Source organism: Pteronotus mesoamericanus, unplaced genomic scaffold (assembly GCF_021234165.1).
Source record: "Pteronotus mesoamericanus isolate MK-2021 breed Mesoamerican mustached bat unplaced genomic scaffold, CSHL_Meso_final scaffold_1066, whole genome shotgun sequence".
Lineage (NCBI taxonomy): Eukaryota > Metazoa > Chordata > Mammalia > Chiroptera > Mormoopidae > Pteronotus > Pteronotus mesoamericanus.
In genome coordinates, this window is record NW_026555299.1 from 1,114,806 (window position 1) to 1,142,607 (window position 27,802).

At 44.8% G+C, this 27,802-nt stretch overlaps 1 protein-coding gene across 2 annotated transcripts in view; it reads right to left on the reverse strand.

Moving 5' to 3' along the window:
* The window catches only part of CSTPP1 (centriolar satellite-associated tubulin polyglutamylase complex regulator 1), a 150,739-nt gene that overhangs the window by 18,439 nt on the left and 104,498 nt on the right, over window positions 1-27,802 (reverse strand). For both annotated transcript variants that reach the window (XM_054587057.1, XM_054587056.1), the window contains exon 4: window positions 7,582-7,666. In XM_054587057.1, the coding sequence (XP_054443032.1) occupies window positions 7,582-7,666 (85 nt within the window). The remainder of the gene's footprint in view (window positions 1-7,581; window positions 7,667-27,802) is intronic.

The window sequence follows — 27,802 nt, forward strand, 5'->3', positions numbered from 1 at the left end:
ATTGGGTCGGTGGAAGGAAATCCTGGAGTCCCCAGCAGTTCCCCCTAAAGAACCTACACACAAACTTACTCAGAGTCACTCCCCCTGTGCTCCAGCACCAGGGCAGCAGCTTTAAAGGCACCAGTGGCAAACAGGGAGGAACTGAAGCGTCTGGCATCAAGGGGAGAGCTGGGGGACAGCTTTCTCCCAGACAGAAAGGCGGGCAGAGGCCACTGTCCCTTTGCTGAGCTCTCCCCCTACACAGCCACAGAGCTGGCAGATGGGTGCCATATCTGAGTCCCCATTAACCTGGCTAACACTGTTTGCCCCTGAAAGATTCCCTGAAACTCACTGCCCTGGAGATGCCCTGAAACTCAATCCTACCCAAATTACAGGCCCACCCAAACTGTTAACCGTGACTTTTCTGTATGAATGGCTGGCCTTGGCTCATGCTTCACAACTTGCTAAATCCTATCACACAATCAACAGCCTGCCTCAGTGAGCCCCCAGCCCCCTTACCTCTTGCTAAGCAGCCCCAGGCCTGGCACTAGCAGCAGCCAGCCTAGATTCACAGTGCGGCTTTGCCTGGGAATCTCCAAGCCTGGCACAAGTAGCAGCCATCTCAGATTGCTCTGTAGCTCAGGCAGGGTGACCCTGGGCAGAACACAGAACGGGGCTGACCTTGGCCTGCACCCCCAGGGAAACCCCAGAGCCTGAGCACCCAGTGGACAGTTACAGAGTACACTGGAGTGCCACCACCCTGCCCCTGCACAGCTGACCCTCCAGGGAGGGCGGAGGTTGGTGGTCAGTGGTCACAGCCAGTCCGTGCAGCTGACTGGCCTGGGTAAATCCCTTCCATTGACCTGCCAACAGCAATCAAGGCTCAACTACAAGAGGAGGGTGTACCCAGCCCACAAAGCAAGCTTATACAGCAAACAGATTGGTGGGTTGCCAGAGGTAGGGTTGGGTGAAATGGGTGAAGCGGTTCAAATGTTACAAACTTCTAGTAATAAATAAGTAAGTCAAGGGTATGTGATGTACAGAATGGTGTCTATAGTTAATAATACAGTATTGCATATTTGAAAATTGCTAAGAGAGATCTTAAAAGTTCTCATCATAAGAAAAAAACTTTGTAACTCTGTATGGTGACAGATCCTAACTAGACTTATTGTGGTGATCATTTCACAATATATACAAATATCTAATGATATTATACACCTGAAACAAGTATAATGTCACATGTCAATTATACCTCAATAAAAAAGATAACAACAACAACAATAAAAAAGCCTGGCTCTCGTGGCATGGTCCGAACCATCAGGAAAGCCCTCAGTCCCTGAGGGATGGAGACAGATGCTGCGGCAACCACTTGGGAATAAAATAACTTAATGACGCCCACGCTGCAGGGTTGTGTGAGGCGGAGGGGGCTCTCTGGCTGGGCACTGCCACGGAGTTTGTTTCCAGCTTGCACCTGCCACCCCAGGGCCTGGCCACAGTGTTGCAGTGCGTAAGTCAGGTGCATGTGGAGACGCCATGCCCCTGGACAGGCTGTGGTGTGCAGCTGCCCGCGGATTACATTCTTTCACACACACATCATCACGGACGGGAGCCTCCTCCCCTGGCCTGAGTAAAGGGAGCCCAGCAGGGAGACGGGACGCGGCAGGGCCTCTTCTGGCAACAGTAACTGCCTTCAGGGCCTAGCCACCCCCATTTGCCGTGCCGGTCAGAAGGCTGGGCTTGTTAGGGGGAAGTTGGGATCCTCAACGTAATAAGAAAAGCTAATACAATCAGTGCACTTCCTTGGATACATACGGTTTCTCTACACACACACCAGCTTGGGTGGTATTTGGGAAAGAATGGCATGGGGAGGTGGGGCTGCCACAGAAGCCTGATGCTCACACATAAGGAGAAAACACAACCCCTCTAGTTCTGAATTCACCTCTCATCTTGCAGCCAGTGTCCTGAGCATTACCCTAGCCAGGGGCGTCCAACCTTTTGGTGTCTCTGGGCCACACTGGAAGAAGAAGAGTTGTCTTGGGCCACACATTAAATACATAAACCCTAATGAAAACTGATGAGCAAAAAAGAGGTTTTAAGTAAATTTACGATTTTGTATTGGGCCGCATTCATAGCAGGCTGGACACCCCTGCTAGGCCCGTGTTGTTTACACTCACATTCCCAGAATTCCCTCTGCTGCTGGCCGAGGCTGGCTGCAGTGCTTCCTCCTCCCCCCACTGAAAGGTCTGAAGTTTCCATCAAACAGCAGGCCTCTTGGTGCAGAGGTGTAAGCTTCTGGCCCCAGCTAGACAAGCATCACTCCAGAAGCCTTGGTATCGTTAACTAGAAGACTGTGGATTTAGAGGGTTCTATTACTTCTATTCCAACCTTGCAGAACAGACATATACCAGCTTGGAAGGATCTGGGAGATGGGTGGGGCAAATGCAAAGCTGTGGCTGCTGGGCGCTGAAAGCCACACAGAAGGCTTGCCCTCCGAAACCCGCCCCCTGCCTGTCAGGAATGGGGAAGGAGCACAGCGGTAGGAACCAAGGAGAAATGTCACAAAGTGGTGGCAGGCGGTAGCTGCTACCCAAGTGATCCTCTTCTAAACCAAATGTCAAGCTTCTTGAATGGCAGGACATGTCACTTACTCACCACTGTATTCCCAGTGTGCAAAATAGCTCCTGGCACAAAACTGGCACTCAAGAAATATTTCATGAAGTACTGACACATGCTACAGCATGGATGAAGCTTGAAAACATGCCAAGTGAAAGAAACCAGTCACAAAGAACCGTATATTATGTGATTCTATTTATTTTAACTGTCTAGAGTTTAAAATAAATGGCAAATTTACAGGGACAGAAAGTAGGTTAGTGGCTCCCTAAGGCTGGGGATGATAAGGGGATTGGAGAGTCATGGTTAAAGGGTGCAGGATTTCTTTTTGGCCTAATTAAAATATTCTCAAATTGATTATGGTGGTGGATATAAATATATTTTGTGAATGTACTAAAAGCCATTGAGTTTAATACTTTAAATGGGTGAATTATATGGTATATCAAAACATTGTTGAAAAAGAAGTATTTGATAAATATATAAATGAACGGACAAATGAGTATAGGATATAGTTTCTGACTTTTGTCCTTAGTTCTTTAGAACCATGGACTATTAGAAGCATGTTAACTGCCAGACAAGGAACATTCATTCACTTGGGAGACACTAATGGAGTGTCTAGAGTGTATCTCGGGGCTACACTAGCGGTGGCGATCCAGCAGCAAACAAGACTGGCACGGCCCTGTCTACCCTCACAGTGTGCACACACTCACACTTACGGCTCCTTTTCCCTAAGAATTCTTTAGGAATTTTTTACTTACAGACCACAGCCAATTTTTTTATTATTCAGCTATGTAGAAACTGTAGCTGATTTTTATTATTAAGTCTGGTCTTTAAGAATGCTGAGTTCTCTCCCTCCCCCCAACCCCCCAAAAATTGGGGGCTGAATCTTCCTTAAAATGATCTGACTCCAAAGTAGGAACTGCTCATTGGAAATCTGAAACTAATTCCACTTGGCTGTTTTTAAATTACAAGAGATAATCTCCCACACCCTTTTCAGCTAAGGGGAAAAAAATTCCTACATCTCCTTCGGATAGCAGAGTAAATTAAAATTATAAAACCTGAACTGCAAAAGGTAAGTATCCATTGAACAATGAGGGGAACAAAACCCTAAAAAACTTGGGGTGTGTGATCACTAAACAGGTTTTGCCCATGACTGGCGAAATTAGTATGAGCTCTGAACTGCCAAACAGCCTGCCGCCGTGCGAGGCTGCTGTCAGCTGTGGGCAGCAGTGGATTTCCCATCTTCCTAGTCAGCCAGGGGCTGGCTGGTTCATGTTAGGAGCGAGGGGGTTCCTGGTGCAGTGCGGCCCACGCAGCCTTGTGTCAGTGGGTCCAACTACCAAGCAGAAGTGATGTCATGAAGTGTGAGGAGGTTCACACCAAAGGCTCTGGATTCAGGTGAACCTGGGACTGTTGGTTTGTTTATTTATTTATATCCTCACCTGAGGATATGCTTCATTGATTTTTAAGAGAAAAAGGAAGGAGGGGAGAGAGAGAAGCACTGATGTGAGACAAACATTGATCAGTTGCCTTCCGTATGTGCCCCAATCAGGGATCAAACCTGCAACCTTTTGGTGTACAGGGCAATGCTAAAACCAACTGAACTATCAGTAAGTTCAGGCAACGGACTTAACCTCTTTGAGCTTCGGTTTTCTCTTTTTTAATATATTTTTTAATTGAGATATACCTGTTTATTTTTCTGTAAAATGGGAAGTAACCGTTTTTATGAGGATTGAGATAATTAAGGTAAATGAATATAAATGAAAGAATAAAGGTAAATGCATTCATTATGATTTAGGGAAGCTGGGTATTTCAAAAAATTATTATTAAGACTTTACTTTTTTAAAAGCAGTTTTATGTTCACAGCAAAGTCGAAGGGAAGTTACAAAGATTTCAATACAAATCCCTCTCCTACACATGCATGGCCTCCCCCATTACCAACATCCCCCTCCAGAGTGGTGCGTCTGTCACGACTGAGGAACCTACACTGACATGCCACATCATCCCCCAAGTCCATAGTTTACACTACCACTCACTCCTGGTGTTATACCATCTCTGGGTTTGGACAATGTATAAGGACATGTATCTATCATGTATGCTGTAACACAGGCATACCTTGGAGATATTGCGGGTTCAGTTCCAGACCAGCTCAATAAAGCATATATTGTAATAGAGCATGCCACATGAATATTTTAGTTTCCTATTGCATATAAAAGTTATGTTTATATTATACTGTAGTCTATTAAATGTGCAATAGTATTATGTCTAAAAAATTAATGTACGTATCTTAATTTAAAGTACTTTATTTAAGGTACTTTATTGCTAAAAAATGCTACCCATCACCTAAGCCTTCAGCGAGTCCTAAGCTTTTTGCTGGTGGAGGGCCTTGCCTCGATGCTGATGGCTGCTGACCGGTCAGGGCGGTGGCGGTTTCTTAAAATTAGACAACAGTGAAGTTTGCCACTGCATTTGACTCTTCCTTTCATGAATGATTTTACCCACAGTAGAAATTCTTTCAAAACTGGAGTCAATTCTCTCAAACCCTGCTGCTGCTTTATCAACTAGGTTTGTGTAGTATTCTAAATCCTTTGTTGTTGTTGTTTTTTGTAATTTCGACAATCTTCACAGCCTCTTCACTTGCAGTAGATTCCATCTCAAGAAACCACTTTCTTTACTCACCCATAAGCAGCAGCTGTCCATTTGTTAAAGTTTATCATGAGGTTGCAGCAATTCAGTCACATCCTCAGGCTCCACTTTTAATTTTAGTTCTCGTGCTATTTCCACCACGGCTGCAGTTACCTCCTCCGCTGAAGTCTTCAGCCCCTCAAAGTCATCTATGAGGGTAAAAATCAACTTCGTCCAAACTCCTGTTTGTGGCGATGTTTTGATCTCTTCCCATGAACCATGTTCTTAATGGCACCTAGAATGGTAAATCCTTCGCAGAAGTTTTTCAATTTATTTTGTCCAGATCCACCAGAAGAATCACTGTCTATGACAATGTAAATAACACTGCTTGATAGTCAAAATTACTCCTTAATCCATGGGCTGGAGAATGGATGTTATGTTAGCAGGCACGAAAACAGCATTAATCTTGTACTTTTCCCTCAGAGCTGTTGGGTGACCAGGTGCATTGTCAATGAGCAGTAGTATTTTGAGAGGAATCTGTCAAAAATAATCTCAATGGTGGGTTTAAAATATTCAGTAAACCATATTGTAAACAGATGTGCTGTCATCCAGGTTTTGTCGTTCCACTTCTGGAGCACAGGAAAAGCAAATTTAGCATAATTCTTAAGGGCCCTAGGATTTTTAGAATGTTAAATGAGCACTGGCTCCAGCTTAAAATCACCAATTGCATTAGTCTCTAACAGGAGAGTCAGCCTGTCCTTTGAAGCTTTGAAGCAAGTCACTGACTTCTCTCTGGCTGTCAAAGTCCTAGGTGGCATCTTCTTCCAATAGAAGGCTGTTTCATCTACACTGAAAACCTGTTGGTTACTGTAGCTACCCTCATCAATTATTTTAGCTAAAGCTTCTGGATAACTTGCTTCTTTTCTTAAACTTCATGAACCAACCTCTTCAAAATTTTCTGCAGCTGCCTCACCTCTCTGCTTTTATTGAATTGAAGTGAGTTATAGTCTTTCTCTGGACAAGGCTTTCTTTGGCTTAAGGGAATTTTGTGACTGGTTAGATCTTCTATCCAGACCACGGAAACTTTCCTCTTATCAGTAATAAGGCTGTTTTGGTCTCTTATCGTTCATGCATTCACTGGAGTAGCACTTTTAATTTCTTCAAAGAACTTTTCCTTTACATTCACAACGTGCCTAACTGATGCAAGAGGCCTAGCTTTTGGCCTATCTTGGCTTTCAACATACCTTCCTCACTAAGCTGAATAATTTCTATTCTAGTTTTTGATTTGAGGTGAGAGACATACAACTGTTCCTTTTACTTTAATACTTAGAGGCCACTGTCTGGTTATTCACTGGCCAAATTTCAGTGTAGTTGTGACTCAGGGAACAGGGAGGCCCAAGTGGGTTGGGAAGAGATGGGGGAATGACTGGCTGGTGGAGCAGTCAGAACACACGCATTTACAGCAGTAACATCCAAGATCATTTACCACAGATCGCCATAACAAAAATAATGATAATGAAAAAGTTTGACATACTGTGAGAATTACCAAAATGTGCAGATACAAAGTGAGCAAACGCTGTTGGAAAAATGGTGCCAGGAGACTTGCGTAACCCAGAGTTGCTGCAAGCCTTCAATGTGTAAAAAACACGGTATCTGTGAAGTGCAAAAAAAATGAGGTGGGTCTTACAGAGTATTTTCCTAAAAATTCTGTTATGACACTTTTCAGAAAAGATTGATTGACTGATTGATTGATTTTACTATGCTTCCATTTGCTTCCTTAGCTCAGGTTTTGTGTTAAAAGTTAACTGAGTGCATAGGCCAACCACCTCATTTGATTAAAAATGTGAATGACAGTGAAACCAAACACAGAAATTAGGAGGCTCTAACTATTTCTGCCAAGTCTTCTTAGTTCTGGAATGATCTTTTAGCATAAATAGTACAACTTATCCTTCCTTCAGCTGGGCTTTATCACCTTCATGTCTTTCCAGTCTCCAACATCAACCCCCTTCCTCACAAGCTGCTGCCAACCCTTGCCTCTTCTTTTCTCAGAATATCCTCTGGGGGTTTTCATGCATGTGTGTGTATGTGTGTGTTTGCCTCTTTACTTCACCTCCCCCCAACTCTATCTGCAGACCCTAAGGCTCCCCACAGAAACCACAAAGGATCATTTGGCTTCCGTATGGATGCGCAGAAAGTGAGTATTATGTTTTTGGGCAGATCCCAAATAGACCTCTCTCCAAATGCCAGTTTCTTTCCTAATGGTTTTATTCTTATCATAATGGTTTGTTTGTACACAGTTCAGCTTTCTCTAAAAAGCCCCGCCGCACAGAGGGGGCTGAGCTGGCTTCAGGAGCCCAGGAGACATACCTGGCTGCTTTCTGAGTCAGCTCCAGCGGGAAATCCGGGCACAATAATTGCAGCAAACAGTGATATTCTTTCATGGTCAGCAAGTCTGAAGTGGAAATGAAGAGAAACATTAGGTCTTTGCACGGGAACTTACTGCTCTCTTTTGGGTCATTTCATGGGTTTCAGACCTAGTCTCAGTAGAGCTGCTCTTTTAAAGGCAAGAGTTAAGGATGTGCTAGCCACTAACCTCCAGGGGTGAGATCTTAAGATCACTGTTTGTACAAAGCTTTTCCTGGGTGGGAGGTGCCTGGCTGCAACATTATAGCCAAAGGAACTTCACTGATTTGAAAAATGGCAGGGAGAAGAGGGAACAGGGGTACCTCAATCAGCCTTCTTAGTTTACTTTTCCCTGTGTACAAAAATCTGCAAGAAGGACTCATTTAAAACCCGGTTAAATCTGCTCAAATTCCCTGGCACAGTAACATTCACCACAACATGCCCAAAGACCCATCCACAGAATATCTGGAAGCAGAATTAAGGCAAACTTAGGCCTGCAATGTATGGAAGAGAAGCACACAGTGCAGCAACCCGCAGAACTTATTACTCTATCACCCAGCATTATGCAGGCTGGCTTTGTTTTGGTGCCCGCACACAAATCTGGTCATCGTATTATATAGTAAGCCAAGTGAGTGGTCCAAGGTATACAATCAAGGCAAACAAATAATCCCCGATACACAGAAGCAGTGCTTCGGGAGAGATGAGCCAGCATGAGGCTCTGGGGCCCAGCAGAAGACCCGGAGAGACAAATCTCAGGGAGGTTTGTAGGACCCCAAGGGAGAGGAAGTACACAGATGCTTAGAAGTTGTGTTGGTACTGCAAGTACCATTCCCAAAGATTTTAGATCAGCCATGCGGCAGCAACTCACAGGTAGCATTCCACAGGCTGAAGCATTTCAAAACTGAAAGGACATGCTAATGGTAAAGCAAGGGCAAGGGCAAGCAGCCTGGAAGCCGGCCTAACTGGAGAGTGAGTGCGAGAAGGGAGTCCAAAGGGCATGGCCACATTTGGGGAATGAAGATGATCATAGGCACTTGGTTTCTTTGGACCTAAGTTAGCCCAAGCCACAGGAATTCAGATCTCCTGCCCCTGCTAGTTCGGTTGATGCTTTTCCAAGATAAAAACCCCAAATCCCCGGGGACAGGCCTGGGTTCCTACTACTTTTTCATCAAAGCTCAATTCAAGGTGGGGGCAGAGAGTTAAACTAACCACACTGCCAAAGTCAGGGACACCAAGGAACAGAATCAGCGTCAATGTAGGTCAAAGGATCAAGATGGCTTTTGTGGCCTTTGTCTTGGCCACAACAGGGTGTGTGCTTTCCTTTCCTCGCTAGCCTGACCCGGGCACAGCCTGGCAGGGGGTTTTATTCTTCAATGGAAGGAGCAATGGCCACTCGTGGTCTCACAGATTTGGGGTGAGGGAAGGGAAAGGCAAAGGGAAGGGAGAAAAGCCACTGAATCGAATGTGTTCCCACTTCAATCTCACTTCAGAACTCCCTATATATGTGTAGAGAGAAGTGCTTTCTTGCAGGAAGTCAATAAAGGGAAGTTCTATCTTTGAATCATCAGTGCTTTTCCAGACTAAACTTTGGTGGATATACCTGATACCATTCTTGGAGGTGGTGGTCAAAGTGTCTCATAGGAATTCACATTTATCCCTGCAATTACTTACAAAATATCCTTGGGAAGATAAACAGGGTGAAGGAAAATGAGGAGAGAGAGAGAGAGAGAGAGAGAGAGAGAGAGAGAGAGAGAGAGTTGCATCGTGCCCAAAAGTAATCAAGAAGGACAATGCTGGGAATCGTCTCCTGGTTTCAGTTGTTCAGCGCCCTTTGGGTTCTTGATTGTATTCTGACTCACGTACTTAATACTTGCATCCCAAAGACAGAAAAATGATTTACAAAAAGAACTCTGTACTTCTCTAATGTGCTAACAGTCTCTCAGAAACACCAAATCCTTCAGAAAAAAACAGAGAACCCCCTGCCCACCGCTTCTGGAACTTGACTTTCCCAAAGGCAAAGTAAGGAAGATAGTCAGATAAAGAGATGAAAGCAAGCCAGGCAAATAAACAACTTGTACCACCCTAATTGTGTGTCTATTAGAGTAGTGGTTAGATGATATCAAGGCTAGGTGAGCTCCATGAAGAGGCATCTGTCACTTGGAGACACTCCTCAGCTGCACAGTGGGTATTCGGGAGAATGGTGAGTGGTATTTGTCCCAAAATCAAAACAATGATGAGCAAATGAGAGCTATCTCCTTCCTGTCCCACATGCTAGGGTTCAAATTTGGCTTTGCAATTTACCAGGTAGGCAAATCTCTCTAAATCTGTTTGTCGTCTCTCTAGATCTCAGTTTGTCGTGTATAAAATAATGATGCCTACCTTTCCTGGTTGAAATCAAGATGAAAAGAGATGATGTCTATAAAGTACTTAGCAGAATGTCCAGAACATAGTAACCCCCAACAATGAGAGTTAGTTTGGTTTTGTGTTTTAAATCGTGGGAGCAAAGGCAGAAGAGGAGAGGGGAAAATGCCTAGGAGAAAAACCTAGGGGCGTTTTGCCTTGATTATTCTCTGCCCCACTGCCTGAGCCAAACCTGTTTCTGAGTCCCCTTCTGCAGTATTCATTTGTATGATACTACCACGTGCCTCCTGGGTTCCCCATGCAGTGTGACAGAACTGAGCACGCCAGCAGTCACGCTCGGGCGTTAGTTAACCCTAAATGCTCCTGTCTACTTTGGGCCCCTCAGCGTTTAGAACTCTCCAAGATCTCAAAGGCCCTCCCAGGCAGCCCTCTCTGCTTCAGGACTAACAGTAATGAGATTGAATAGTCACTGAGGTCTTTGCTCAGGCCTTGAAGTAGCTCACTTAACCTTCACAACATCTTATTAAGTAGACTCCAGTATGCTCAGTCTCATTTCACAGACGAGGATGTGGAGGCTAAGAGAGATGAAATAATCTGCTGAGTGAGGAGAGAAGGGTCCAGAGCCTGGGGGACAGGCTGGGAGGGAACAAAGGGTGACTGAGGGCTGGATGGGCTTAATAGTGATAATATTCATAGCTGACATTCTTTGAGCACTTGAGCAGAGTGCTGTTCTGCCAGGGGTTTCACGTGTTAGCTCATCGATCTTCACTACTGTGATCCCCACTGCACGTTCCCGAACCCGGGTGGTGCGTGCTTAGGCGGCGGAACTGGGATTCAGACTCAGGCGTCTGGCTGCAAGGTTTCCCCAGCTAACATTTTCAGGAGCTCGATCTTATCAACCATTAATGTGTGAAGGCTTAAGAGCTTGCTTTCCCCTCCAAACAAACTGCAGAAACAAAATAGCTCCAGGTGAAGTGGGATTTTTTTTTTTAATGTGAGAAATTGAGTCTGAAAGGTTCTAATTACTGTCAACAGGAAAGGCTGGGGGTCCAGCCCTGAGGCTTGTGCTGGGCCAGAGGCCACGGAGGACTGGGGGTTGGGGGTGGGCACACCTGCGCTGGTGGCCACTCGTCATTGCTCATCCCTGCCGCTCAGCACCCCAGCAGGTGCAGGGAAGGTAGGTGGTGTGTCCCAACAGACGCTTCTCTAAAGGAATCCCCACAATTAGGAAAGTTTCAGCCAGCAAGTCCTGAAAGTTCAAAGACATAAGAAGTCTTTGGTATGAGATCAAAATCAGAACACTCTCCACAAATTGGTGCTTCTCTTTTTGTGGGTGGTCAGAGCTGTTAAACTTTCTTATTCTAAATCTGGTAATTGTCCCATCAACTCCATCCCTGGCTCTAGACCAGAGGGTTTTGCACCTTTGATCCCATCAGCTCTAGAGGCAGCGCAGTGTAGTATTGTAGCTAATAGCATGGACTTTAGAGTTAGGCTGTCTGGGTCCAAATTTGAGCTTTACCACTGATTTCAAATTACTTGACTTTTAAGCACTCAATGCCTCAGTGTCCCCATCTATAAGGTGGGGATGATAGAACCAATATCATACATTTGCTGTGAGTTAATGTAAAGTACTTAGAACAATGGCCCGCCATTAAGTGCTCTGCTGGTATTTGCTATTATTATTTTAGAAATAAAGAAACTAGAGTTTAACTCAAGTTAATTACTTTCTGAAGGAAACAGCTAAGGAGGGAAGGGAGGACTGAGGTTCAGACCTAAGCCTGCCTAGCTCCAAAGGCCCTGCGAGTTCTGCACTAGCAGGTGAGAGCCAGCTGGTGAGGGAAGGCCTTTATTTTTTTAAACATTTTTATTTTTACTTTTTAAATTTTTATCCTCACGTGAGGACATTTTTTCATTATTTTTAGAGACAGAGGAAGGGAGAGAGAGAAACATGGAGGTGAGAGAGAAGCACCAATTGGTTGCTTCCCGTATGTACGCAGACTAGAGATTGAACCCCTGCAACCTTGGTGTGTTCCCTGACCAAGGTTGAACCTGCAACCTTGCAGTTACAGAACGACACTCCAACCGACTGAGCCACACCGGCCAGGACGAGGCCGGGACGTCATGCCAGGTGACTGACACAATTCACATCCAAGTGAAACACGTGGGTGCCCTGTAGGCTGCCACGTTAAACAGGGCGGAGTAGCCGGGCAGGGCGGCTGTATGAGGGCAGAGCCCAGACTCTGTGATCAGACTGCTCTGGCTCCACTGCTCACCCGCAGCGTGACTTGGACAAGTTCTACAACTTCTCTGAACCCTGGTTTCCACATTTAAAAATGTGAAAAACCACACTACCTACCTCATAGATTGTTGTAAAAATCAAATGAGGTCATTTATATATGACACTTTTCTGGATAATTAGCAAAGTGCTCAATAAAATGGTAGTATTATTTTATAATTATTAACCAATTAAAATTAAATTAAAATTTGAAGCCCTGAAACTGAGAAATCTTTGGACTTAACTGAAGCCCTTACCAGAATGCCTGGCACATACTAGTAAATATCTGTTGAAGGAATGAATGCATGGAAATATGCTTCACATAGTGACTCAGATGAAAATTCACAGGGACAAAGTTCTGGTCACTGCGTGAGTACAGAAATGGGGACTCCCAGGAACAGGAGGCAGCCTAGCAACTTAGAGGAGCCTGAGGAGATCTGGGAGCTATGACATGCTGAAAAAGGACAATGTCCTGTTTGGTAGGTACCATAGCTCTCAGGAAACGCGGTAACTCATGGCAGTGCACTACTTTCCTGGGCTTGCTGACTCCTAGCGCCTTCTCATCAAGTGCTCAACTCAATCCGCTTGAATATTTATTTGCATAGGTAGCATCAATTTTACCTTGAAAATCAGAGGAAACCTCGGGGTTACTGCCCAGCAATTCAGTGTACCACTGTTACAACTCCAGCATGAATACTGTAGTTTCTCACGTAAGTAGTCCCCAACTCAAAATATTTTTTCATTGGTTATCTTTAATCCTAGAGAGTGATGGAAGAGGTTATTTTGGGTAAGAAAATGAAGCTAGTCAGAAATTACTGATGTTGAATATATTCAAGGGCTAACTTGTTCTCCCTTCTTTTCTTGGAAAAGAGGCATGAAGATCTTCTCTTGTCTTTTCTACATCTGGTTTGCCTTCTTGCTGTGGAAATTCCTGCCTCTGAAGCTCCGTGGGGGCCGCTTAGTCATCTCTGCAAACCCCTCACAGACCACCATGTGTGTCCCACAACATTCGCTCTGAGGAACTGTGGCGGCGTGTGGTTGTAGACTCAGATGCCTCTGCTCTTCCTGGGAAGTGGTACGTTTTCCAGGTCAAAGTCGTGTCACTAAAGGAGATTGATAAGTGGAGGGGTGCCAGATGGAAGGAACTGGGGCCGTATCTTTGTCCCTCACTAAGAAAAAGCCTTCCCCTGAGCCTGAATCAAGGGTTTTTAGCTCCAAAAGTATGGGGAGGTAATGGGGTTTAGTCTGAATTCATTTGTATGAGTGTCTACATGTTGATGGCTGGGTGAGCTAGTGCTGGGACAAGAACTGGGGATAATGAAATGGTACCAAAGCCACGGGGAATCCCAGAGGACTAAACAACTTCTAGTTGGCTGGCTGCATGATCTCGATAGGAATGACCACAAAGGCCAGAGAACACCACAGCCCATGAGTGGACTCTCCAATTTTCAGTTGCAATTGTTTTTATGTTCTTTTATGCAAGGGTTGTGAAGGCTCATTCTAAATGACACTCACCCTCAGCCAGGCTGCTGTGCCAAGAGATGCTCGGAAGGACATGGATAGTTCGGGGCATGACCATACCACCCCTTCCGATCCCCATGGCACTGAGGCTTTGGTACCAGTCCACAGCTGAGTAAATACTCTGCAGCGTGACCCTGCAAGAGTGGGGAAGGGAATGAGGCGAGTGGGGGCAGGGAGAGGAAGTAGGCAAGACATCTGACGGCCTCACTCCCCACCAGCACTTGGTACTACAAATCGCAGGACGATTCTAACATCCCAGGGCTGAGCTGCTGTGAAGCCAAGCCCCCGAAGAACAGCAGGCTGTGTTCTTCAATTTTATCTTCTTTGGCAGCACTGTTGTTTTATGTTAAATTGAGGGAAATAGTAATTAGTTTACTGAAAGGGAAATGATTTTACAAAAGAAATGAGAAGTGATGGTTTCCAACGACACCTGTGGGGTAAAGTACTTGGGCCATTATTAACACTACCCTTTGCCAACTCATTACTCTACAGAACGTGATTAGTGTGTTCAAATAGGGGCAGAAAGCCAGACTCTTTAGTTTTATATTTTGTTATGACTAAACCCAACATTAAGTGACTATTTCTATTTGACCAGTATATATGTTCTAGGTGAGGTATTAAATCAGACATAAATAGTAACAATTTCATGGCAATTTTTAGAATGAACAAAAGCAACTCCCCAGGAACTGTTTATATTATACAAAGATTAAAGAAATGCAAGCACTTCTAATCAAGGTCTACATTGCACGTTTCTATCCTGGGATCGTGTGTGGCACATCATGGCAGCCTGACCAGGTTTTCAGGCTCACCATGGCCGCCCCTAGCCACCGCTGTGGCTCTGAACTAGAGGTCTGGGCTGATATGATAAGAACCCCCAAACTGAGTCAGACCCTTAGGGTGCTGCCCTGTCTTCTGTCAATCAGGACAGAGCCATTGAGAGCTGGAGGATCGAGACAAGGCTTGGTTCTGGGGAAGGTCACTGTCTTAGGCAGCTTTGGTAACATGAAACAACCAGGCTCACGCAGGCCCAGGGTGGGCAGCCACATGGCAGTATGAAAGGAGGCACCAGTGCCAGTAGCAACAGGGCTGGTTCCTCTGGCACAGGCAGAGTCTCCTGACCGTTTATTGAGGAAATGGCAGGCAGCTTTAGACATCAAAATGTGGAGCAAGATCTTGGCACCATAAGCTCCCAAAGGGCCCAGCAGCCCATCAGGAAAGTTATTTCAAGCCTAGCATGTGCACTACCATTCATTCTAATCCAGAGACCAACCAGCCCAGCTCTACCAGGTGCTGCTGCTTCAGGTTTTTGTTTGGAAATAAGAGCACAGGGTGTGCCCTTTGAAACAGTGGCCTCAGAGCCAAGATGTAACTCTCATCTGGGAAGAAGCAGGTGCTGTGGCAAACTCCTGTGACCCGCTCCTACTCTCAACTGAACAGAAATGGTTCAACAGGCATAAGAGCTGGAGTGGAGAATGAACTCACTCCCTCCTCCTGGTAACTAAAGGGGAGAGGAAACATCCTGCCCTCTCAGTGGTGGTATGTCTAGGACATGTCACTCAACCTTTGAAAGAAAGGCAGTATCTTAAATTTCCTGATATGGGTCTTTCTGGCCAGAGTGAGGGCTTTCACATTGTTTTAGAGGGGATTTTCTGTTCTTCCACAAAGACACATCATAATACAGAGAAAACACTTGGTCTACGTTCTGCAAAGAACTAATTACATTTTTCTGGATCTCCATTTTCTCACCTGTAAAATAAATACATTGTGGTATGTGAGGGTTGAAAAAAATCTTAAACTGATATACTTTTTTTTCCCTGATAGGAATCGTATAAGGAACCTCAATGTATAACAGAGATAAATAGGCTTTCTTGCCCAGCTTTCTCAATTGCCCTTGCCTAGGCTAAGGGTGCGAGGAATAAGGTGGAGGGGAACAGAAGGCCTGGGGCACTGCCCTGGCTGTTGCTGCTCAGTGGATTGAATGCCGGCCTGTGAACCAAAGGGTCACCAGTCAATTCCCAGCCAGAACGCGTGCCTGGGTAGCCGGCCAGGTCCCCAATAGGGGGCGCTTGAGAGGCAACCAGACATTAATGTTTCCCTCTCTTTCTCCCTCCCTTTTCTCTCTAAAAGTAAATAAATAAAATTTTTAAAACTCCAGGGCCCTGTAGAGAACATTGAAAAATGCCTGGCCTCTAACCCCTAAGTAGGTCTGATAACACACGGTTAAGAGTGCAGGCCCCAAATCAGCCAAACAGGATCCAAATCCTGGTTTTTCACTAGCTAGTCATGTGACATTGAGCAAGCCAATTAGAAATAAGTGAATAATAATAGTAACATTATTATTATTGCTATTATAACAATATAATAACAATACTAATACTCATTGTGAAGAGTTCTTGAGAGGATTAAGGGATGATTGATTACAAAAGAGAGAGAGGGAGAAAATGGAAAGTGCGAGTATATGACACAAGGAAGTGCTCAATAAACAGTCCCGCTCTTGTTATCACCCCCGTCATCTGAGGCACACAGGTGGGATGGCAGCTGCAGAAGGCACAATCCGTGGAGATCTCCAGCTCAAGCCAGTGGGTGGCTAAAATACTTTTATTCCTTATCTCATGATTATTTTATCTTGCCTTTGTTCTTCCTTGATGAAGGAGTAAAATAGGCTTCCTTCCTGAAGGCAGGTGCACGCCACCTTTCTTGAGAGTCAATGCACTGCCAATCCTCTATCACCTCACTATTAAAAGTGCTAATGAGCCCGGGTGGGTGTGGCTCAGTGGACTGAGTGCCAGCCTGCAAACCAAAGGGTCCCCGGTTCGATGGGGCACACGCTTAGGTTGCAGGCCAGGCCCCCAGTTGGGGGTGTGCCAATCAACGCATCTCTCGCACATCAAGGTTTCTCTCCCTCTCTTTCTCCCCCACTTCTCATCTTCCTAAAAATAAAAAATAAAATCTTTTTTTAAAAAAGTGCTGATGAGTCATATTGGTAGAGAGACTATATAATTATGCAAACCATTATCATATGCATTATCACTTTTGATCTCCTTAAGAACCTTGTGGGGGTAGGGAGAGGCTACTGGTATTATTTCTATTTTTATAGGCAAGGAAAATGAGCCTCAGCAACGGACAAAATCACCAAGTAAATGGTAGAGCCACAATCAAATCAAGCCTTCTCATTCCGGCGCAAGGCCTCTTTCTACTACATGTCCCTCTGTCCTTTTCTTTCCCTGGGTCCCTGGGAACTCAGCCGCTTTTATTTCTTCTATAGATGAAAAACACCTAGCACAGTGAATTTCATAATGAGAATACAGTGTTAGCTGCAACTGCTATTATTATTGTCACTGTTAACATTTAAGTCTGCCACCAGCTGTTCCATCTCTATCATCCTTCTAGGCTGGCTCCAGGGTCAGATGTAGTTGATCTGGCTCCCAGCTTCCTTGCTGTGTGCAAAACAAACTGTCAGACCTTTTCTAGTTTAGGTGACTTGCTGCTAATCTCTGTAGAGAAGGGATAACAAAAATAAACACTTTTAAGACACTATAAACCTGTATCTGAAAATTTAACAGGACTAGACACAGATTAGCAAGAGAAAAGTATATTTAATAGGCATAGAAAATACTTCCTAAAAAAAAAAAAAGGAAAAAATAAAACAAAAAAATACTTCCAATTACTTTCTTCCTTTTCCATGTAAAGCCAGGCTGATAGTTGGAATGGAACTTTATAAGCTATCAACAAAACTGTCTGATGAGGACTTACTTGTCTGAGAAAGCAAGCCATAGAAAACAAAAACCAATAAAACTTATTATTTCTCTGGGCTTTTCACTGTCCAAAGTAGCCACAGAATAAATAAGAAGTGGAACAGATTATGCTTTTGATTTGCTTCAAATGCATTTTCCTTCTTTTCTAAATAAATATAAAAAGAAGTAGTGGCTAACGGAGTTACTCACTGAGGGTGAGTTGAACCAAGACAGACTAAAAATAAAAAACCAATCTAAAGTTCCCTGATTCTCGATTGTGCGAGTAGGGAAAGGCTGTTGCCAGCATGTGGGCGTATTTATAAAGACCACAGCCTATTCTCTCGTCAGAATCCACTAACTTCCACCAATGATGATGGATTTATGGCTACCCATCAACTAAAAAAATACACTTAGGAAACAAAAACAGCAGGAACCAGAAAAGAGGGTTGGATATAGATAAACACATATATCTCTCCAGGAAGAAGCCACCTTTGTCTTTCCTGCTGTGTTCAGTCATTTGTGGGCGTATAAAATGTACCATATCTATAATTATATGTATACGTGTGGGTAAGAGAAAGAGGCAGCTAGAGACAGGAGAGTGTCTGACGGTTTGGGGACTGGATGTGAAAGGAAATTGATGTTAGCAGTTACTGTTCCTTAAAGCCATCAGCTGTGTTTTTAAAAGTATGGTTTTCCTGGTAAAAGACTCTTTGCCTGTAATGTGAGGAAATCACTCATCTTATTTTAATAAAAATGTGAACCAAATGAGAGCGGCTCGCCATCCTGGGAAATGACACAATGGTTAGGCTTTCTGAACCCTAATCCTTATCTTTCGGTGGGACTGGCAGGCACACAAAAAGAAAGGAAACAGATGAAAAATACTCCAGTGGCATCAAAGGATGAACCCACCCAATTTCTTTTATGTAGAAATATTCTACAAGACAAAGTCTCGTCTTACTCATTGGAGTTTAGGTAAGGTACCTGGTTCCTTTGTTGATGGGTGGCCTTCAACTGGGCAACCAACTCTTTAGGCCTCAGTTTCTTCCTCTGTCATGCCTCATGTATAAATAATCAGGGTCAATTAAATAAAGTTAAATTTATTTTAAGGTATGTTAGATTGTGCACCCTTTTGACCTTTTGAATTCTGTCACATTCATGTATAACCTATTTTGAAAATTAGGGGAAAAGACCCAAGTATGAGCACTGGGAAGATATCAAAAGGTCTGAGAAAAGCAAGACTACTCAGAACTATTTAAAAATGTGCAAACTTTTTGTCTCAATAATCCTCAGGGTTCTATTTGGGTCGAACATTCTAGGCTTTTATTGTAGTTCTCTGTGGTTGCGGCAGTAGCATAAAGAACAGGTAGGACACAATTTGAATCAACGTAGCACACAACTTGGTAGAAGAGTGGGAATGCTATGGAACCCGGATTTATGGTGTGAAAATTATATCTCATGTTAGTGCTTTACAGTAGCAGAAACAGTAGCTAAGAACAGGAGATTTGGAATTAAGACAGGGTTCAAAACGTCTGTTATTTCCTGGCTATGCGGCATGGGTAAGATACTTTGGGCCTCAGTCTTCTCATCTATAAAAAGTGTTAATACTGCTTTCTTCTCAGAATCTACACAATGGACACCCCTGCTATTGCCCTATATGCATCTTCTTCTATTCATCCCCTGCTCAGGCTACCCCAGCCACACTGGCTTTGCTGGTTCTTTGAGTATGCCCAGCATGCTCTTGTCTCAGGCTGTTGTACCTGACGTCCCCTTTGCCCCTAGATGTCTGTGTAGCTCTTCACTCCTTCAGGCCCCTGCTCAAATACCATTGTACCAGCAAGGCCTCCCCTGGCCATAGTATTTAAAATAGCAACTCTTGTCCTAGTCCCTGTCTCATTTTTCTTTCATTTTTCTCTGTAGTATTTACCACTGTCTGATCTATTTGTATTTTTTAATTTATTTTTTCACATACATTTGTCTCTGCCTCCCCCCCACCACTTTCCCTTGCCCCCTCCCTCCCTCTTCCCCTCCCTCAGCTCTTCCCCTCCCTCAGCTCTTCCCCTTTGGTTTTGTCCATGAGTCCTTGCTTATTTGTATATTTTTAACTGCATTAGAATGTAAGCTCCAAAAGGGCAAAGATTTTCACTCTTTTATTCACTGCTGGTTTGTAACAAATAATTGTTACAGGAGCAGGACTGCAGTGAGGATTAAGTGAGACGATGCTTGTGAAGCTCTAAGTGCTCACCATTGGAGACACAGGTTTTGTTTGGCTGACACTGTACTTTTAAATTTTGAACTAAAACATAAAAAATAAATAAATAAAGCCATTTCCCACCATACAATCTATATATGGGACATCTCTTTTTAAAAAAATCAGAAGGCTTGGCCACCCTGGGCCAGCATTCCTGCAAGGCCACGTTCAGCGGGAGGCGAAGGCAGAGGATGTCCTTGTCAGGCTGGCACGGTCCCTGCCGCATCCCACCAGATAGCACCTGAGCTGCCTTCTTGCGTCCCCTGTCTGGCTGCTGCTGCAGGCATCTGAATTTTCGACCTCAGATGTCCAGTTTCCCTCTGGAAGCATTTACAATAAAGATTTAATTCATCTGCCTAAATGAGCATAAGATGAGAAGAAATAAACTAGATGACTTTATGATATTAAGTGGAAAGAGCAAAAATAAAAGCTGTTGTATAAAGTATGATCCCATATTTGCTTTAAAAGAAAAAATATATATAAATTTGCACATGAAAAAGAACAGAATACACCAAAGTCTTAATGACGGTGGCTAAGTCTGGGTTTGCGGATTATGGGTGATTTGTGTTTTCTTACAATCAAAATAATAAAACTCATTTCACAAAATGCTACCCAGATTTATGGTATGAAAATTATATGTCAATAAAGCTATCACGAAAGAAGGAAAGGAAGGAAGGAAGGAAGGGAGGGAGGGAAGGAAGGAGGGAGAAATCCACCCCTCAGAGAAATTGTCAGCTCTGCATCTTCCCTCAGAAATCTATTTCTGTGCCCCTCATTCTCAGCGGCTCTATCTTCCCCCTCCAAATCACCTTGGACACATGATGAAGAGAGGGTGAAAAACTGATAACCATCTTTTACAATCCTTTACATGCTTCTGGATCTACTATAATGCCCCTTGGTCCTTCCTCCAGCGAGCTCACAGTTCAGGCTCACTGCGGGGCATAGCAAGGTTATGCATCCCTTCAAATGAAGGCAGGGGCGGGAGAAAATCACCTGTCAAAGTCAGGGCTAAAACTGGCTAGTTATAATACCAATCAGATTTCCCTTGTTTAATCTTTAATCATATTTATTGATGGTTGTTCGTCCGTTCCACAGACTAAAATAATTTTTTTTCCTCCTAAAACCAGGGTGGCTGACCAGGAGGGAAGGCTCAAGGGGTTTGGAACCCTGCCTTGGCTCTGCTGGACTACCTCACTTGAACAGGCTACTTGCTCTTTCTTTTTCCCCCCCCAAAGATTTTATTTATCTTTGGAGAAAGGGGAAGGAGGGAGAAAGGAAGGGAGAGACACATTGATGTGAGGAAAACATCAGTCGGTTGCCTTTCCATGCCCCCAGCCTGGGAATCCAGGCATGTGCTCTGACTGGGAATCAAACTGGCGACCTTTTGGTTTGTGGGATGATGCTCAGCCCCCTGAGCCACATGAGTCAGGGCCAAGCTATTTACTCGTTAGGCCTTAGTTTCTTCATCCGTAAAACGAGGATAACAATCATCTACTTGGGAGCAAAAGGCCAGATCTACAACCCTGTTACTCCCAAGGCTCTGTGAGGTTGGGCAGCCACAAAATGGACCAACTCCCAGTGCTGAGAACAATGGAAATGTTTTTTCCAGGTGCCTGTACCCTACACAATAATACTTAATGTATTTAAAACTAAACTGATAGGCAAGCTCAAATATCTAAATGTCAATAAGTCTCTAAGTAGGCAAAACACATATCACAAAGTTCACAAAGTAAAGCTTGTGTGGTTAACTTTAGGCTTCCAAGAAAAGCTCTGATTATACTCACAGTTTTGATAAACTTGGCTATCTGGTTTTTAAGCCCAATACAGGCTAGACAAAGTAAACTGGGAGAGAAAAAGGAACTATAAAAGGCAGATGCAAGGACAGCAATGAGAAATTGGGCATTAACAGTATGATAGAAATGGAGAAGCAGGAAAAATATTTAAAATACAATCTAGGTGCAGTTTGGGTATACTACAACAGGCTCTGAATACAATAGTTTCCCAGCACCATGAAATAATTTATGTTTAGAAAGCTGATACTTAGATGCTAATATGAGTTATACTTAAGAATGCAGGGAAGGGTATTATATTTAAAAATATTTTGAAAATATTTCAATGTAAACTATATTAAAAGCAACAGCAACAGGAAAAAAAAAAAGGAATTGATACTCAAACTTGAACTATAAAATAGTAGACTGTAGAACTCTTCTTCTGAGTTTTTCTGTTATTTTTTGTCTCTGCCGCTTATTTATTATTTCTTTCACACAGCCCCTGGTGCCAGCTATCTGTTTTTAAGCTACGTCCCTGAGTGGGTAGCTTATACCCATTACCTGCGTGCTTTACACCCATTGCTTCATTTAATCCCTTATAATAGTCCTGTTGGGTAAATATTAGTCTCATTTTACTGGCAGACATGGGGAGGTTAAGCCATTTTTCCAGTTGCATAACTAGCAGGTAGCACATTTAGTCTTTAAGCCCTGGCTCTGCCTAAATCCAAAGCATGTGCTTTTTATGCCATGATTTATTGATGGCCTATGATTATGTGTATGTTTGTCCCATCTCCACCAACGGGCTGGGTGTTGAGAGTAAGGATCCACTTCACTTGCTTTCACAGGCCACAGGACTGGTACATGGCAGACACCCACAAATGCTCAGTGGACGTATCTCTGTTCCTCCTTATGCAGATCCCAAACTTTAAAGGCAATGTAGTGTACCCCGATGTATGCAATTGTGATTCATGGATCATCTGTGTCCCGGACCTTCGGAATTGGAATCAGAATCCTCAAGGTCATGGTGTACGAACCTACATTTAAACAAATAGCTCAGGTGACTCTTAGCTGTACTAAAGTTTGAGAACTATTGACCTAGTGCTTGAAAGCACATTCTTTGGAGTTAGTCAAGCCTGAGTTCAGATCCCAGACCCAATACTTATGAACTGAATGGTGTGGGGCAAAGTAGTTACTTAAATTCTTCAATCTTCAGTTCCATCATCCTTAAAATTGGGCTACCAGAAACACCTGCCTCACAGGGTTTTGGAAGGGGCAAAGTTCATCAGTAATAATGGAGCACCCACTATGTGCCAGGTATAGCTTTTTGGTGCTTACGATACATTAGGGACTAGGCAAGCTTCTTGCCCTCACGAAGCTTACCTTGCATTGGAGAAGACAGATGATAATACAAAAAATAAACAAATAAACAATATAGTAAGTTAAAATAATAGATAGAAAGAAAAAAATAGAAGAGCAAGTTGGAGAGGGAGTGTGAGGTGGTGGTAGCGGCACAACTTTGCAGAGAGTAGTTTAGGTAAGTTCCATGGAGAAGGTAACACCTAAGGAAAGATTTGAAGGAGGCTAGCAAGCTATGCAGACGTCTGAGGAAACAGCATTCCAGGCAGAGGGAAGAGCCACGGCAAAGGCCTTAAGGAGGGTAAGTGCCTATTGGGCCAGTGGAATAGCCTAGAAGCAGTATAGTTCATGGAGCTAAGAGAACAAAGTTAGAGATGAGGTTAGAAAAATAACTGGAGGCAGTTCATGTACAGCCTTTTAGGCCTGCAAGTAAGAATTAAATGGCATAGTCATGTTAAGTATTTAGTACAGTAAATGATACATAGTAAACACTTAGTGGATGGTATCTCCATCTGTTATTTATATTAATACTTTCTAGTCCCTCAGCAGAGGTAGCCTGGAAGGTGAGGCTGCAGAAACTATAGAACCTTTTATGTACTTTGGTGAGGTTATAGAGCCCTTCACCATTTTCCAAAAGTACGGAAATCAAATAGATCAAAGGCCTGGGCAATCCCCAGCAGCAAGCAGAGATGGCTAATTCTCTGCAGGTGCTCAGAAAACTGAACCAACAGAGACACACAAAGTCAACACGGCATCAATAAAAGACAGGGCAAGAGTCGGGTGTGGCTGGGGTGGGCTTGGCTAAAGGCTGAAACCAACAGAAGAGTCGTTAGCAACGCAAGAGAAAAAGCAGTGGAGCATGGAAGCGTCACCTCCAGCTGTTGAAACACATACTAATATCAATGAGACCACAAAGTCATGAGAATAATAACTAAAAACTGCCGGGAGTAAGCCAGGGAGCCCGGCAACATGAATGCACTTGTATCAGGGAAAAACAAATTAAGAGATTCAGGCAAAACTATCCCCTTTCCTGGTGGAGGCTCTTTCATCTTTAATATCTCTCTCTTGACACTAGGCACAGAGCTTGCCCCAACAAGATAAAGGATAACTTCTGAGGAGCTAATGCTTCTCGTTTGGGTGAAGGACTTCTGAGGAGATGAGTGTCGTGTGTTTGCTGGGCTAAAAGAGTGAGTGCTTTCAGTCAGACTGTGCCACAGCTGGGCAGGCCAGCGCCAAGGCGCACCCACCCTCCCTCGAGCCCTCATAACAGGAGGAGCTGCAGGGCCCCTGAGCTTCAAAGAGGCACGTGGTCTCTTTGGGAACCGGAGGCGGGCAAGAGTGTAATGAAGGCAGGATGGAGCTACCTGGGCTGGGCTTGCTGCTGTTCAAGCTGTTGTGCCAGTTTCCTCCGGCGCCCACCCTAGGGGAAGCAAAGCTCGGCACTGGCCAGTGGAAATCTGGAAGTAGGCATCTTTGTGGCCTCCATTATGCCAGCCTAGCAAGGAAGAGCGTCGTACTTGGTCTCCAGGACCCTGGCTTAACCTGCTCAACAGGGAGCAGTTAATCTGAATCAGAAGAAATGAAGAGCCGCCACTCAATTTATGTGACCTTTGACTCAACGCGTTCAATCTGTAATTAAAACCATTATGAAAATGAATGAGAAACCTGGTATTTTTATTCCATTCCTCAACCTATTTGTCTGTTTGCCTTTACCATCTCCTGACAGTAACCATGCATTTGCTTTGGAAGTTCTTAATTGCTATATCCCTACCTATTTATTCAGTGATAGGTTCTGTAGAAAGAGCAGTGGGTAAGACAGAGAAAAATCCCTACTTTTATGGAACTCACATTCTACTGTGTGTGCGCGTGCGCGCGCGTGGGTGTGAGATAAACAATAAACAAGTAGACAAATAAAATACTTGCAGAAAGTGACAAGGCAATGACACAAGTAAAACAGGGTGGCATGACATGGAGTGACTGAGGGGGGACATTAGACGGGGCGGTCAAGGGTAGCCTCTTAGGGAAGGCGTCATCTGAGCTGAGACCTGGCAGGTGAGGAGGAGCCAGGCGTGTAATCTGGGGAAGAGAGGACAGCAAGAGCAAAGCCCAGAGAAGGGACCCAGCAGCAAGAGCGCTTCGCTTCCCACTCCCCTATTCTGCACATGCGTGCTACTTCTCTGTCAGTGGCATGCTACAATCTGTTAAAGACATTGTGTTACGAGGCCTCCTAAAGGCACGATAGTGAACAAAGCAAGATTCCAAGGCTTAGGGCCCATCGGAGACACACGCTGGCACTGGGGCAGGGTGGGAGCATTAGCAGGCACTTGGATCCTAGGGTGAAGATAAGGCAGGGGCGGCAGAAACCGCTGAAACAGCTTTAGCCCCCTCTGTTGCCGCATTTCACCACTATGGTTAATTGGCACAGCGGTCCATGTGAATGAGCGCAGGATGTCCAAATTGCAGCATTGTCTCACACATCATTTCAAGTCACCAACTGACGGGATTTAGCACTCTGTCTGGCAGCAACCAGCAGGCAAGCAGAGAGAATTCCACCGGATTATCCAAAGCATCTGACCCGCAAATGAGGAGTGAGGAGAACATTTTTAAAAAACAACCCCTGAATGGTACAGTGAGCCCATTCGATGTCGAATCAGACACACAAATATCCAGCCACCTCTGAGGCAGAAGGTCAATTTCTAGCGCTTGTCCCTGTCCTGCAGAATCCATGTCCTTGACCAATGCTCAGGCCTTCACTGTCAGTCGAGGGGGTACGCGTAAAGCAGAGCCCGGGATGGACGGGCTGCCCAAGGGTAATATTTGCTGTGGGGCCCCAGGGGAGCAGTTTAGGGCAGGGGAAGAGGGCAGGGTCGGTGGGAGAGGGGGGCGCACTCAGAAAGACAGGCCACGCTGCTGAAGAAGCTGATGCTTGCAGCCAGGCCTTTATCCTTGGTAAGCCCACCACAGGTCCCAGGTTTGGGATGAGGGACTAGAATGAAGGAAAGAAGCCGGTTTCCATCTAACAAGAAGTGGGTAGTACTGAGCTGCCCATGCCTTGTGGATTTCTGAACTGTCTGATCCTCCTAATCAAGTCCTGAGACCCCCCACGCCTCCCCCTCTCCTCCAAGCCCTTCTCACACAGCTGTTAGGTAAGATTTACTAGATGGAATGTGTTTGTAAAATCTGTTTTGTTCATTGGAACATGTTTATCTAGAAAGAAAGAAAAAAACCTGTCCCTTCTCACTATTTACTTTTTGGTGACTGCCTGCTGGGACTTAGAACTGGATAAACAGATGGACTTCATGGAAGGAACCAGGCGAAACGCCAGGGTGTGTATATATATCTTGGTCTGAGTGTATATATGGCAAATAGTCCTCATCCACACAGCTGTGCTGCTTTTGTAGGGACGTGAGGGGACAGTATCTTCTGGATGAGAGGACTCCCGCTGTTCCAAGGTGCACCTCCCTGGGGGATCCCCGGGCTCTGGGATGCCAGATGGTTTCTAGAGTTCTAACCCCAGATATATGACCTCAATTTCATTTTCTGGCCTCTGGCTGTGGTAATTAAGGGTTGTGCCAGATTCAAAACTATTGCTTATGATTTGTACTGCACTGGTCGGATATATACGGGTGCCCATAACATGTGAGTGCTTGCGTCGTCTGCGGTGGCTAGTGAGCTTCCAGGCCCCTGCAGTAAACTGGATGCCTCCGTGTTAAAGGCACACCCACGGGGAGTGTGGCTGTGGGCTGTGTGCGTGTGCGCGTGCACGCACACAGAAGTTGTGGAAGGCCTGAAAGACAATATTTTCCAGGCCACAGGAAAAGCATAGCTGCCAGAGGGAACAGAGTGCAGCAAATACTCACGGGACAGCACGCTGCCGCTGAAAGGCAGTTGGAGGGGGAGTGGAGAAGCCATTTTCCTTCTAATTTTTTGACCTTCTCCAATATAAATCTCTACTGCAGTGGGTGGGAGCGGAGGAAGTCATTATATTTCAATGATAAGGTTCGAAGGCACTTCATACGCTTCAGGGGAGCCTTCTAATAGCCAAAAAACTTCATTTGCTTCACAGAAGACGGTTCAGGTGGATGTTTCTTTCCCTCCTAGCAGAAGTCCTTTAAACAGCCATGAAAAAATAGATGACAATACTGCCCAAACAGGGAACTAGTGCCAAACAGGGCCAACAAAAACAAAACAAAACAAAACAAAAAACCCTCCAAGCCACCCCCTCCAAATCTCCCTGAGGTAGAGAGCCCCGCTTTCACCAGGTTCAGGTAGCTCAAAAACAGGAGCATTCGGTAATTAGATTCCCCCAGACCAAGGTGCGGTAGGTAATGGGACCTCATAAAGACAGAACAAAAGATTCTGCTTCTAACAAAGGTCCCGCAGACCTTTATACTGCAGTGAGCAATGAGCATGAGGGATGCTGCCCAGGAAATGAAAGGGCTCAATCGTTCCTCTTCAGTGAGCGGAGCCCAGGAGGAGTGTTCCAGGGCGCTCTCACAAACACTCTTTAATAATACCATCCAGGGCCTTTGATTCAAGGAACACGCTGAAGAATAAACAGCCTATTAATCTGAGTTTTCTGGTGTGCCTGAGTACACAAAGCCGCGATGAACTAACCCCTTGGCTCTCGCAAAGCCCCGACTGCACACCATCCGCTGCTTCGCTGCACAGCTCTGCTCCTCCTCTCCGCCACTGCATGCAGTCTGTCCCTGGAAAAGCTTCAGGGTTTGGGGGCCCTGATGGTTTCAGCGAAGGATGCCCAGGCCAAACCCAGGGTGCAAGGAACTGGACACAGCGCATCCTTGTTTGGCCGTAAGCGGCAAGACCATGTGACTCCAGGCTCAAATGAGAACTGTGTGGTAGTGTGACTGGGTGAGGAGACAAAGTCATCAGTCTGCCTCTTTCTGAGCCAAGCTGACAG